The sequence below is a fragment of the Nilaparvata lugens genome, chromosome 8 (assembly GCF_014356525.2).
Source record: "Nilaparvata lugens isolate BPH chromosome 8, ASM1435652v1, whole genome shotgun sequence".
NCBI classification, from domain to species: domain Eukaryota; kingdom Metazoa; phylum Arthropoda; class Insecta; order Hemiptera; family Delphacidae; genus Nilaparvata; species Nilaparvata lugens.
In genome coordinates, this window is record NC_052511.1 from 42,360,434 (window position 1) to 42,375,774 (window position 15,341).

General features: G+C 35.6%; 1 protein-coding gene across 5 annotated transcripts in view; it reads left to right on the forward strand.

The window, feature by feature from the left end:
• Positions 1–15,341, forward strand: part of LOC111043933 (rho GTPase-activating protein 44) — a 47,774-nt gene that overhangs the window by 9,185 nt on the left and 23,248 nt on the right. For all 5 annotated transcript variants that reach the window (XM_039434805.1, XM_039434801.1, XM_039434803.1 and 2 more), the window contains exons 5-9: positions 92–280; positions 1,769–1,883; positions 2,744–2,894; positions 3,776–3,925; positions 5,146–5,323. In XM_039434805.1, the coding sequence (XP_039290739.1) occupies positions 92–280; positions 1,769–1,883; positions 2,744–2,894; positions 3,776–3,925; positions 5,146–5,323 (783 nt within the window). The remainder of the gene's footprint in view (positions 1–91; positions 281–1,768; positions 1,884–2,743; positions 2,895–3,775; positions 3,926–5,145; positions 5,324–15,341) is intronic.

The window sequence follows — 15,341 nt, forward strand, 5'->3', positions numbered from 1 at the left end:
TTCATCTCCTCCTCCTTCTCCTTCCACCACTACTGCTTCTTCTTCTCCTCCTTTCTTCTTCTTTATCTATATTTTCTACTTGTTGTTGTAGACACATAGTGGTGGAATGCGGCAAACTGGAGATGTGCCTGGCCAACACGTACGTGGACCACGAGGCGCGGGTGGAGGGGGGAGTGTTGGCCATGCTGCAGCAGGTGAGCGACTCGGATGTGCCAAACATTCTCAAGCAGCGGCGCAACCTCAACAAGGCCATGCTCGATATGGAGTCGGCGCGCACCAAGTCAGTAAATCACACCACATTGCATAGATAGTTACACCATAGTTTATGTTCCAAATTTCAAGCCGATTTTTTGTTAACTCAAGCCGATTACTGTTTACTATTATCTATTATTACTGTTTTGGCCGGGTGAGAGTGTAAGAACGGCACAGTATGAGAGACTACCAGCATCACATCACATAGTTTCACGAAAAAGAACTACTATGACTGTCAGCTTGAGTTGAAATTGAAAATTGGAACATATACCATGGGATATGTTCTTATTCTATATTTTATCAGCTATGGTTACATTGATTCCTTCTGAATACATTTTCTAGCATGATAATTCAAGTAATGTTTTGTCAACTACGATGACAAACTTGATGTGAAATTGAAAAACGGCAAATTGTAATTTTAAAATTAAAATCCAACCCCAAACCTTCCTCTAAGCTAACTTACCTTTTATTCAATTTTGATTGTATGGTAAGAGATTTTTGATACTTCACCTTAATTGAACGGATAAGACATTGATGCTGTAGTATTGACAACATGAACGTCTTATTACTTCATAATGTAATTTTAAAACTAAAATCCAACCCCAAACCTTCCTCTAAGGGAGCTAACTTTAACCTTTTATTCAATTTTGATTGTATGGTAAGAGATTTTTGATACTTCACCTTAATTGAACGGATAAGACATTGATGCTGTAGTATTGACAACATGAACGTCTTATTACTTCATAATGTAATTTTAAAACTAAAATCTAACCCCAAACCTTCCTCTAAGGGAGCTAACTTTAACCTTTTATTCAATTTTGATTGTATGGTAAGAGATGTTTGATACTTCACCATAATTGATCGAATGAGACGTTGATGATGTAGTATTGACAACAGAAATATAAATGTATTGACAACATGAACGTCTTATTCTTTCAATTTCATTTTTCTCCTTAACACTAATCATAATCCTAACCTCAAATGATAGGACGATCCCTGTTCGGATTTTCAGCCGTTGGTGCACTCCAGATCCAGCCATTGGATACTTGCGACTGAGTTTCCTGGCGACTCGACTGAATGGTTGCCAAGAGATGTGAGATTTGAGTATCCCATAAATGTACAATAAAGTGAGGTTAGGATTTGGAAAAGCGTGAATATAAACAAGAACACGTACAAATTTGTTGTAAAAGTAGTAAAATTCCTCATTTTATAGGTCTACCATTGAAAAAGGTTTAATCAAAATAAGCATTTAATTACAAAATTTTGAATAAGTCAAATCGAAAGGTCGGATAGACTGGAGTCGTACGATTTGAGTCGTGCAAAAAAATGTCAAATTCCAAGATAGATGATTATTAAGACAGTAATCCTATTTTATTAGGTGGTAATGACAATGTATATTTTCTTGTGTATTTGGGATTATCTTAATTGTTGTTGCAATCTTTTGTAGCTTGATAGTTTGCAGATTCAATTGTAATTGATTGATTGATTGACTGACTGATTGATTGATTGTTGACAGATACCATGCAGCACTGAAACACAGCAGTGCCAGTGCAAGTGCCACCGTCGGCTCCAAGCTCGACTCGTTGAAGGATGAGCTCGAGGAGGCCGAAACTAAAGTAGAACAATGTCGAGTGAGTCTCAAACTTTTCTTACTTTCCTGATTGCTGTTAGTTGGAATAAACTACTGAATTGACAAAGAATAAGCTATTCATTCTGTTGGAGTTTGTCCCTTAAGCTGCGTTTACATTAGTCAAGTTTCCTTGAATTGAAGTTTTTCAACATTTTTTTGTATTAAATGAGCTATTTTGAAAACTTAGTCAAGTTTCCATAACCTCAAAAGTGTATAACTTGAATACTTGTATGAAGTAAAAAATCTAATAATTAGTCTCGAAGTTTTCCCCTTCATCTGCATAATATTTTTTTATTTAGTTGTTTTATTTATTCTACATTGACTGACAACTAACTGTTGGCTTGCAGATTTGAGTTGAATCCAAAAGTTGAACATGTTCAACATCTACTTGAATCAACAAAACTTTGAGAAGGGTCTACATTGGTATAGTGGATTCAAGTTTCTGTTCTTGCAACCTTGACTTCAAGTCTGCTAAAAACATTAATTTTACTCAAACTTGAAGAAAACTTGACTAATGTAAACGCCCCTTCAACCGATCAGCCTTCAAAATTGACAATTTATTTTTTCAATATTAAAATTAAAATAAAGTCTTCGAAAAAATTATAATGTTAGCATATTGTAATAACCATTTGGTCTATATATACAAAGGATTTTATATAAAGGTTAAACTTTTTATCTGTTTCTTGTTTTCTTCTTAGCTGATTTGATTTAAAGGTTAACATTTTTTATGTTTTTTTCTTACCTAGCTGATTTGATTAATGAGTAAAATAATTACTATTACTATGAGCTACTTTTTACTATAACTCATTACTTGCTATTCAACCAGTATTTACTATTTCTGATTTTTTTGTATGTTTTCAGGATGCCTTAGCCTGTGAAATGTTCCAATTAATTTCTAAGGAATCGGATATAGCTAGAACAGTATTAGAATACGCTAAACTCCAAAGGACCTATCACCAAAACGCATTGACCATATTAGATGAAATGATACCCGAATTAGAAACAAGTATCTGTAAGTAATCTCAAATATTACTACATACTATAATTATTAGGGTACTCTTTATTTTCTGTAGACATACCCGTCTTACAGTCATAATATACACGTTGAAAGCTTCGAGCAAAATTTTTTAAGGTTAGGTTTTTTGTGTTTCCGATTTTTTTCTTCGCTGCTCTATTTGAGCTTGCATTTTTTGTATCATTATAATTTGTAGTTTTCCAGTGGTTTATCTATTGTTATTGGTTGTCTATTTTATGTTAGAAGCCTCTCGCTGATGACAAAACATGCATGATGAACATATGTGTGCATGTACACACATGTTTATCATGCATGTCCTATCGTTAGTGGCCAGCTTAATGCTAGAGACAACACACAATAATATTTCCAGATTTTCAATATTTTGAATTCAATTTGAAGGTTGATTACCTCAAGTTTGATTACATTGTATTGGTGCAATTTACTTGGTATGTAATGACAAATAATAGTATTTAAGCCTAGTTTCCATTCTGGCAATTTGTAATGTCATAACAACACTGCGAGTTGTGCAATCTTGTTGAGCGATTTTTACAACTTTTCGCCCATTGTTTCCATTTTGATGCAAACTGCATGAAAGTGGCTGTATTGATATTGTAGACGCTAACTTAGCACAATTGTGAGACCTTGAGCACTATAAAAATATATAAAAGTAACCAAAACTCCCTTATTTTTGGGTATTTTCGGAAATCTGACTTACGCATATATAGTATGTGTAAGCGTAGTCATGCTAGTCATGTTGCAGCGCTGAATCTGTGGTAATGGAAACAAGGATTAACCTTTACAATATTTAATACTCGATCATGTATTACTTTCTTAATTGTTTGAATTTTGTACTAGTATAATTTAACGTTGATTGACAGGTGATAGCAGTATGAAGCCAGTGTTCGGTTTCCCTCTGGAGGACCATTTGAGGGTGACAGGACGCAAAATCGCCTATCCCATAGAGTTGTGTGTCTGTGGACTGTTAACCCTTGGCATGGATGAGGAAGGACTGTTTAGGGTAGCCGGTGGTCAGTTTACTGTATTAATTATCATGCTTTTCTAAATTTTTTGACACTTATAAGCTTTCTAGTTTCTTCTCTTATGATTGCTGACGCGTCAATTCTTAACTGAGACAGTCAATGTGTGACATGATATTGACATACAGAAAAGATAGCATAAGTAGATATCCCATGGTGTAGGTCGTTTAAGTTCCAAATTTTAAGCCAATTACTATCGAATAATGTTTATTATTACTATTTTGTTGGGGTGAGAGTGTAAAGGTGTGTACAGATTTACGCGCCGCGAACATGAGCAATTCACTTTTAATCAGCTTTTGCAAAGCTTTTTATATCTGTATCTTACCGTTTCTGTAAAAATACAGATATAGTCAGCTGATTAAAAGTGAATTGCTCATGTTCGCGGCGCGTATATCTGTACACACCTTAAGCAGTACACAGTATGAGAGACTACCAGCATCAGATAGCTTCACGAAAAAGAACTACTTGGACTATCGGCTTGAGTTAACAGTGAAAATTGGAACATAAACGCGTACATGGGATATCTTCTTAAAGCTATCTTTTCTCTATCATATTGATAGTTTTAGAGATGACCGGTTGATTTACTACTATTTTATGAGTATTTTTGGCCTTATAGGCTTATATCAATTGGCAAATAAGTAGTTTAAAAAAACTTCTACTAATTGATAAGAATTGATATTGTGAAACTTCTCCATAATTGAAAAAACTCAGTTTTATTTTTGTCACATTCACATTCATTAAATTTGTACTAAAGGACTGCAGTTTCGTTTTGAAACCAATACTTCTTTAATTTTAATTCTTCTACTAAATCTCAAATGCTGGTAACAATTATTGAAATTATTAATTTCCAATCATTTTAATAGTAGATTATGTCACAATGGCGGTAATGCTAGTTTACCTGAAAGCTACGGTTGTTTATGCCCGAAACGAAGTTGGGGGCAGAATTATCATAGGCTATTTACAACAAACTCCAAACGATTATTCTAACCATTTAATAGTTAGTAAAATTTATCATCATTACTAAAATGATTAGAAGACAAAAACGTATTAATTAGAATTTCAAATCAATAGATTCGTGTGGAGGCCTCTTGTTGGAAAACTTGTTTCTAGAATATTGAAGAATAATATACTTATACTTAGACTCATACGGTAAACTAGCCTCACCGTAATGATGACGTAATGTAGTATTTCAATAAAGTGAATGGTTGCAGGTGCCTCTAAAATGCGAAGAATGAAACTGAGCTTCGATGCCGGCTGCATGGAGATGGAAACGCTTATGGATTACAGGGATCCGCACATCATAGCCGGTGTGCTCAAGTCTTACCTCAGGGAATTACCAGAACCTCTTCTAACCGATCACCTCTACGATGAGTGGATGGCTGCCGCCAGGTGAATGAATATATACACTAATAATTTTATAACTTGAAAATGAGATTAGAAATTGTTGAATATACAGTATATCACAAAGTACAGAGTGGGGCAGAGCCGATTGACGAGTTTGGAAGGGTTATAAGTAATGAACCGTTCAACATAGAAAAACAAAATGTAATGGGTTCAATTAAGTTTGAAATGTAGTTTTTATTGTTAATTTTGAAAATCATATCAGTTGAATGGCGGCTATTAGCAGCAATACACTGATGTAGCTTATTTTTGAAGTTTCAAAACGCATTTTGGCACACTGCGATTGGTAAGGCCTGCATCTATTCTCTGATTCGCTCCTCTAGTTCTTCCAAGGTGTGTGGGTGATCTTTGAAAACTTTATTTTTGGAGTAACCCCATAGAAAAAGATCGCTTAAATCGGGAGAGCCATAGTTCTTTGAGATTGGCAACACCACCGTCAATGTCACTTCCCAGCGTTCAATCAATCAATCAATCAATTTTATTGGAAAATAATTTTTTTACAATGTTGGGTCCTGCTAAACCCATGGGTTTTTCAGCAGGTGCCATATCAAAACAAAAGTTTTACAACTTTAAATTAAAATAAAGTACAAATAAAATAAAATTAGGCTATTTGTCGTGAATACAAGAAATGAAAAAAAAGGAATTACAATAATAATGAGAAAATAAAAAAGAACATAATAATCAGAAGAAGAGTAATAGAGTTAATAAATAACATTATTATAAGCATGATAAATAAGGAGTTAATTAAGAACTAAAAGGAATAAAAGAAGGAATAAAGTAGGAAGTATTTTATACAATATTAATATTACTAAATTATTAGTCGTTCAGGCTGGCGGCAGTGACTTTACAACATATATATAATAATTCAAAACCAGCGGAATAGGCTATTTGAAAGATGAAAAAGAAAATTCATCGTACGCAGGCCTATTAGAAATTATTATTCAAATAATGATAATAAATATTTATTGTTATTTCAGAATTTACAGTACTATTATCACTGTGTTTTATTCTCATTTCGATTTCACTGGGTTGAAATCAAGTTGGGATTGTTTATTACATAGATCATTACGTCCGTTTTTGAGTAGTCTCTTATGTTTGCAGGTAGTTTGTTGAAAAGGAAAGGTATTATGTAGAGCAGAGATCTTTTTCCATAAATATTATTGAACCGGGGAATTTGGTATATTATTGGTGACCTGAAATTGTAATGGGCAGGAGGAGCTAGAAGTCTATAGTGGAAATTATTTTTGAAAAATACTATTATTTTGAAGGTGTAAAAATTTCTTGGTGTCAGAGTTTGATAAAGAATTTGTAGGGTTTGAAGGTTGTTCAAATTTAAGTTTAGATGGGGTATTCTAGACGAAATAACTTTTAGGATCCTCAACTGTATTTTCTCTACTCTCAATAATAAGTAATTTGCAGCACAGCCCCATGATTGAACTCCATATCGTATAATGGATTCTACTAACGACTTATAAATTAAATACAGGCAATCAACAGTGATGTTTTTATGTAAATAAAATATTTTAGCGCTTAATGCCTGGAGTTTCTTGGATATATTGTCAATTTGAGAATGCCATCTCATGCTACAATCTATCATTATTCCAAGGTAACGTGTATCACTGACCAAAGACAGAGATGGACAACTACAGTTTTCAAAAGAGTTAGTGAAGAGGCACTTACAGTTGTGAACAAAGATTTTTGGAGTTCCTTCACATCTAATATGGGGTGATTTGAAATGCATTAACACTGTTTTTTCTTGTTAATTACCAAGTTTCTATCATGAGACCATCTGAGAATTCGATTGAAATCTGATTGGAGTAATTGCTCGGCCGCCCTTGGATCTCTATGCGCGACTAGTAGAGCCGTGTCATCAGCATACATAAAAATTTCACCATGTCTTATTACACTTGATATGGAATTAACATAGATATTATAGAGAACTGGACCCAGTATACTTCCTTGAGGGACTCCAAGATCATCATTTCTGATCAAATCACTGTGGTTGTCGTCAATTTTAACCTTAAAATATCTATCCTTCAAATAACTCTCAAATAATCTAAGTCTGTTGCCAGTTATTCCTATACTATTGAGGTCTTCTAACAATATTTTATGGTTAAGGGTATCAAATGCTTTTGAGTAATCTATAAATATGGCTAACACATGATATCTGTTATTCAGGAAAGTATTGATTTTATGTGAAAAATTTGATAATGTTATGTGACAATGTTTCTGCGCCACAAATTGGAAGGACTTGCTGTGGAACATGACTTGGGAGAAATATGCTTTAACAGGATGAAGCTACAGCCCACACAGGGCTCATTTCAATGAATTTGTTGAGACAACAAACGGCACGCTCACCCGATTTAAGCTTATGCGATCTTTTTCTATGGGGTTACTCCAAAAATGAAGTTTTTAATAATCGTCCACACATCTTGGAAGAACTAAAGGAGCGATTCAGAGAAGAGATCCAGGCCTTACCAATCGCAGTGCGCCAAAATGCGTTTTAAAACTTCAAAAATAAGCTACATCAGTGTATTGCTGCTGATGGCCTGATATAATTTTCAAAAATTAACAATAAAAACTACATTTGAAACTGAATTGAAGAATTTTTTCCCAAATTGAACGGTTCATTCACAAGTTGAACCCTTCCAAACTCGTCAATCGGCTCTGCCCCACTCTGTATTAATGAGTTGCTTATCCATACTTTTTCACTATTAATATGAAACTTGAATTTTTAAAACACTTATGGAGTGAAAAATGCACTTACTATTAGTTGGTTCCATAAATCATTGTACACCATTTATTTTGTCTACTTTTAACTAGTGATCCCTCTGGATTAGAGAACTTGCTCATGAGCTGTTGTATTTTTATCTTTGAAAACCGCAACTTTTAATTAAATAATGGTGAAAATAATGGAAACAGCTAAATATTTCTTTTCAAGAATAATTTGACAGTAGGTTTCAGTGGGGATCCTATTTTAATGAAAAATTGCTCTGTCGCTTCAACATCTTTGTCCCTCATATGGTCTTTGACATTAGGCCCGAAAGCTCTCCACCATGTGAGAATAGTTTTTTCGCCCCCACTTGGATGTAATGAGCTGGTTTTCGTGCGTCATATGGAGGCCGAAAATGATTGTTTTCTGACCAGGCCGGTAAAAGTTTTACGGCCCTAGGGCTGTAAAATAACCTTGAAGTCAGCTGATTCTGATTTGATGTGAACTTGTTTACAAAATAGTTTATGAAACGGAATCAGTTTATGCTTCTAGAATTGAATAAAGTATTTTGCAATAAGATACTATCATTTTATTTGGATAAATGAGATACAAATAAGATATTATAAACTATTCAAATTCAATTTTCAGAGTATAATAGAATCCGACTCTAACCTCATAGTACTGCGTTTGCCACGAAACCTGGTGTATAATTTTGGAACTACTTGGGCAATTTCCTTGGTGCTGAACGTTTTTACAAATAGTTTATTATGAAACGGAATTGGTTTATGCTTCTAGAATTGAATAAAGTATTCTGCAATAAGATACTATAATTCAATTTGGATGAATGATATACAAATAATATATATTACAAACTATTCGAATTCGATTTTCAGAGTAGGATAGGACTTCTAACCTCAACTTCCGCAGTCAACGATAACAAGCATTGTTGACATCCAGATTGTCCAAATTTCAAGTGCGCTAAAACAGCTGATCAAAAAACTTTTGATTATTTAAAATTATTTATGTTTATTATTCAAGAATCAAAACAGTCATAATAATATCATCTTATTGCCATTATTTTGAAAGAATAAGAAAGTAAAACTCAACCTCCCACATTAAAACATAATTGAACATAATCTTTTAAGTTATTTAAACTAATCAGAATAAAAAATAAAAATACTTGGACAATTTCCTGATATTTAGATTACCTCAGATTTGCTAGAGCTATGACCTTCCAGTTTTGCTTTGGCAGTGAGTTCGAACAACTAGACAGCAAATAATGTCAATAGAAAGGAAAAGAGCTTATTCAAACCACTAGAATAAATAAATTTATGGAAACCAGGCCACATCACAATACTTACAAACGATAAGACAAAGTAACAAAATGACAAACTCAAAAAGACCAATTCAAGGAAGCCATGACAAATATTTTTACTTTCCTTGCCCTACTACCATAGGTAAGGAAAGTATTGCTTTCCAAAAAAAATTAAGGTACCCCAATTTCAAGTTTTTACTTTCCTTGCCCTACTACCATAGGTAAGGAAAGTATTGCTTTCCAAAAAAAATTAAGGTACCCCAATTTCAAGTTTTCTATACGTTTCAAGGTCCCCTGAGTCCAAAAACATGATTTTTGGGTATTGGTCTGTGTGTGTGTATGTGTGTGTGTGTGTGTGTGTATGTGTGTATGTCTGTGAACACGATAAGTCCATTCCTAATTAACCGATTGACTTGAAATTTTAAACTTAAGGTCCTTATACTATGAGGACCCGACAATAAGAAATTCAATTCAAGATGGCGGAAAAAATGGCGGATAATTACTAAAAAACCATGTTTTTCACGTTTTTCTCGAAAATGGCTCTAACGATTTTCTTCAAATTTATACCATGGATAGCTATTTATAAGCCCTATCAACTGGCATAAGTCTTATTTCAGGGAAAATTTCAGGGGCTCCGTAATATCCTTGAGAAAAATGGCGAATATTATATTGAAAAATTTATCACATAAGTAACTTTGTTCTCTCATTTTATTTCCTTAATTTTTAATCTTATATTATTATAATATTTATGATAATCTTATAGCCCACTCGATTCTCATATCCTAAATAATATGAATTATTTTTAAATAATCTCTGTTTAAAAAAATAAAGGTCTGAATTATAATTGATGAACGGTGATAGTTTAATGTTATAATAATTATAAATCAATGATATTAATGATGAGGTTGTGATATTGTCTATAATTGATGAAGATTAGTCATTAATCCACTTTTGATCACTATTGAGCGTCTGAGTTCTTGTTATTCTATACTTTTACATTATCTTTCACATGCATAAAATAAATTTTAATTTTTTCTTCACATAACTTCCATACACATTCTCATGTATTCTTTTATCTTTGTTTATCACTGGACTAAATTCTCAACTACTACTTAAAACCATTATGGGTATTGAAAGCTTTTTGGTTGGCCGGTTTCGGCTAGATGCCTTGGTTTTTTGGCGCTCACTACAATTATAAACAATAGATTTGATGATGCCCGTGAGAGGTTGCTAGTCCTCCATCGGGCGCCTCCCCAGGTGGCGGATAGGGGAATGCCTCCCAGATATGGGAGGTACCGGTGAAATTAAAAAGCCGGGGTGGACCAAAACTAGCAAGCCGGTCAACGGCCTTGAAGGCGGATGAGGAGAAATCCCAACGGCAGAGAGGGCGGATGAACCTAGGGAGTTAACCCAAATTAAATCCAGGGTAGGTTACGCTCTGAAAGCTGTAGTGGAAGCAAGTACCTAGGAGATGGCAACTCTAAAAAAAGGACCCTGGTCCTCCAGGTTGGGGGTTGGGCGTAGGGCCAACAACCCTTCCCCGGAAAAACTCACACTCGTTGCGAAACCCACAACAAAGCCTCGGATAGGACAGGATTTTCGGATTAATAACAGGAATACAGACCCAACTTTGAATAATGATTTACGGAATAAGCGATCTAAGATCAGGAGAGATATGGATTGGAAAGTGGCAACGTGGAATGTTAGAACAATGTTGGCGCCTGGTAAGATGAAAGAGATAACATTGGAAATTTCAAAATTCAATTTGGATATAGTTGCTTTGCAGGAAATAAGGTGGCAAGGTAGAGGACAGATCGATAAAAAAGACTTCTCTTTGCTGTATAGTGGTACAGAAGATAGGACTGGATACGGCGGTACAGGCTTCTTCATTACGGCTGAAATGAGAAAAAAATTACTAAATTTTGAGCCAATATCGGAAAGAATGTGTATAATCAGACTGAAGGGAAGATTTAGAAATGTAACGTTGGTCTCTGTCTATGCCCCTACAGAAGATGCTGATGAGCAGGTAAAAGAAGATTTCTACGACATGTTAACAAGTAAATTAGAACGGATTAGCCAACACGATATGGTACTGGTCTTGGGGGATCTGAATGCTCAAGTAGGGAGAGAAAGTGCCCTTAGGTCAGTGGCTGGAAAATATTCACTCCATGAAGAATCCAATAGTAATGGGTTTCTAGTTGCGCAGTTTGCAGAGAGCAACAGATTGATTATCAGGAGTACCTGCTTTCCTCATAAAAGGATACACCTGGGAACATGGAAAGCACCAGGCACCGAAATTGTGAATCAGATTGATCATGTTTTAGTATCTGCAAGGCATGCCTCGGGTGTATTGGATGTGCGTACAATGAGAGGACCAAACTGCGACTCTGACCACTTCATGGTTAGAGCTGTAATACGATTTAGACTGGCCAATATACGCAAGGAGAATGGGGTGAAAAGGTGCAAGTGGGATGTCAGTAAGTTGAGGATGGATAGAGAGAGACAGATATTTCAAAATGATCTAGATAGGAAGTTTGGACAGAGCGAAATGGAAGAAGCGGATGTGAATGTTCAGTGGAAGAGGATACAGAGCATTTTAGAGAGATCTGCCAAAGAGACCATAGGGGTAGAAAAAATGGCAAGAAATCAGGAATGGTTCGATAGGGAGTGTGAAGAAGCAATTAGGGAAAGGAACGATGCTAGAAATAAGATGTTGCAAAGAGATACAAGAGGAGCTAGAGCAAACTACAATTTATTAAGAAGGAGAGCAAAATCAATTCTAAGGTCGAAAAAGAGAGAAGCAATCAAGCAAAAGATTCTACACCTACAAACATTGAGTGAAACCAACCAGAGTAAAAAATTGTACAAAGAAGTGAACTGGTTCAGAAAAGGGTTCCAGGCAAGGTTGAACGGCTGTAAAGACAAAAATGGGCATGTGGTTAGTAATGAGATGGTCTTGAATAGGTGGACCGAGCATTTCGAGGAGGTGTTGAATGAGAGAGAAGAAGATGGACAGCCAAGCCGTCGTTTTGAAATGCCACACAATGTTGACAGGGAAGATGAAGAAACTGCAGAACCTACCATTCAAGAACTAGAGAGAGCAATAGCAGCTCTAAAGAACAATAAAGCTCCTGGTGAGGATGGCATTCTCAGTGAGATGATAAAGAGTGGAGGAGATAGATTGAAAAAGGAGCTGTATGAATTAATTTTGATGGTATGGAGAGAGGAGAAAATGCCCGATGATTGGAAGACAAGCATGATCTGCCCAATCTTTAAAAAAGGGGATAAAATGGTTTGTGAAAATTATAGAGGAATCTCTTTGCTTAGCATTGCTTATAAAGCCTTCACAAATATCCTACTTCAACGGCTCACTCCTTTTGCAGAGGCAGTGCTTGGTGACTACCAAGGAGGATTTAGAAAAGGCAGGAGCACAGTGGACCAGATCTTCACATTGAGACAGGCAATGGAAAAGTGTATAGAGCACGATATAAGTCTCCACATGCTGTTTGTAGACTACAAGAGAGCGTTCGACAGTTTATACAGGAGAAAGCTACTTGAAGCACTGGATAAGAATAACTTACCTTCAAAATTAATAAGGCTAGTGGCTGCTACCCTAAATGAGACCTTCTCCAGAGTAAGAATAGGCAAGACTGTTGGGAGGCGTTTCCCTGTAAAGTACGGTGTAAGGCAAGGAGATGCGTTGTCTGCATTATTGTTTAATTTGGCTCTCCATGAAGCAGTAAAAGGTATCACGCATGGAAGCACCATAGTAAATAGACTATGGCAAGTTTGTGGATATGCAGACGATCTGGTCATAGTAGCTAGAGCAGTACCAGCCTTGAGAGAAGCCTTCACATCACTGGCAATCAATAGTGAACCAATGGGATTGGAGATAAATGAGGCCAAGACAAAGTATCTGAGAGTGTCACCAGCAGTAGGCCTAGGTAGGAGAGTTGCTAGAGACATGAAAATTGGACCCTACACATTTCAACAGGTAGAAGAATTTGTCTATCTGGGAACACTTGTGACAAGTAGTGGGAAAGTCTCAGCAGAGATTAACAACAGGATCATGGCGGGAAACAGGGCATACTATGCTAATATCAAGTTGTTCAAATCTCGATTGATATCTAGAGCTACGAAATTACAATTATACAAAGCATTGGTGAGGCCTGTGGTGAGTTACGGATCGGAAACATGGGTGCTTACAGCTGGAGATGTGCAAAGATTGAGAGTTTTTGAAAGGAAGGTAGTGAGAAGAATCATGGGTCCTGTTTTTGAGAATGGTCTTTGGAGAGGAAGAAAAAATTTGGAAATAGAGCAGTTCTTAAACAATGAAGACATTGTGCGGTTTATTAAAGCTGGCAGAATAAGAATAGGCAAGACTGTTGGGAGGCGTTTCCCTGTAAAGTACGGTGTAAGGCAAGGAGATGCGTTGTCTGCATTATTGTTTAATTTGGCTCTCCATGAAGCAGTAAAAGGTATCACGCATGGAAGCACCATAGTAAATAGACTATGGCAAGTTTGTGGATATGCAGACGATCTGGTCATAGTAGCTAGAGCAGTACCAGCCTTGAGAGAAGCCTTCACATCACTGGCAATCAATAGTGAACCAATGGGATTGGAGATAAATGAGGCCAAGACAAAGTATCTGAGAGTGTCACCAGCAGTAGGCCTAGGTAGGAGAGTTGCTAGAGACATGAAAATTGGACCCTACACATTTCAACAGGTAGAAGAATTTGTCTATCTGGGAACACTTGTGACAAGTAGTGGGAAAGTCTCAGCAGAGATTAACAACAGGATCATGGCGGGAAACAGGGCATACTATGCTAATATCAAGTTGTTCAAATCTCGATTGATATCTAGAGCTACGAAATTACAATTATACAAAGCATTGGTGAGGCCTGTGGTGAGTTACGGATCGGAAACATGGGTGCTTACAGCTGGAGATGTGCAAAGATTGAGAGTTTTTGAAAGGAAGGTAGTGAGAAGAATCATGGGTCCTGTTTTTGAGAATGGTCTTTGGAGAGGAAGAAAAAATTTGGAAATAGAGCAGTTCTTAAACAATGAAGACATTGTGCGGTTTATTAAAGCTGGCAGAATAAGATGGATGGGACATATGGTGAGAATGGGAGATGAAAGAGTAGTGAAATGTATATGGAAGGACAGGATATATAACAGAAGAAGAAAAGGTCGACCGAGAAATAGATGGACGGATGATGTGGAACGAGATCTGAGAACGCTTGGAGTTCGTAACTGGAGGGGGCAGGCCGAGGATCGTGACAGATGGAGAGGCTATGTGAGGGAGGCCAAGGGTTGCAAAGACCTGTAGAGCTGAGGAGTAAGTAAGTAAGTAAGTAAGTAAGTAAGTAAGTAAGTAAGTAAGTAAGTAAGTAAGTAAGTAAGTAAGTAAGTAAGTAAGTAAGTAAGTAAGTAAGTAAGTAAGTAAGTAAGTAAGTAAGTAAGTAAGTAAGTAAGTAAGTAAGTAAGTAAGTAAGTAAGTAAGTAAGTAAGTAAGTAAGTAAGTAAGTAAGTAAGTAAGTAAGTAAGTAAGTAAGTAAGTAAGTAAGTAAGTAAGTAAGTAAGTAAGTAAGTAAGTAAGTAAGTAAGTAAGTAAGTAAGTAAGTAAGTAAGTAAGTAAGTAAGTAAGTAAGTAAGTAAGTAAGTAAGTAAGTAAGTAAGTAAGTAAGTAAGTAAGTAAGTAAGTAAGTAAGTAAGTAAGTAAGTAAGTAAGTAAGTAAGTAAGTAAGTAAGTAAGTAAGTAAGTAAGTAAGTAAGTAAGTAAGTAAGTAAGTAAGTAAGTAAGTAAGTAAGTAAGTAAGTAAGTAAGTAAGTAAGTAAGTAAGTAAGTAAGTAAGTAAGTAAGTAAGTAAGTAAGTAAGTAAGTAAGTAAGTAAGTAAGTAAGTAAGTAAGTAAGTAAGTAAGTAAGTAAGTAAGTAAGTAAGTAAGTAAGTAAGTAAGTAAGTAAGTAAGTAAGTAA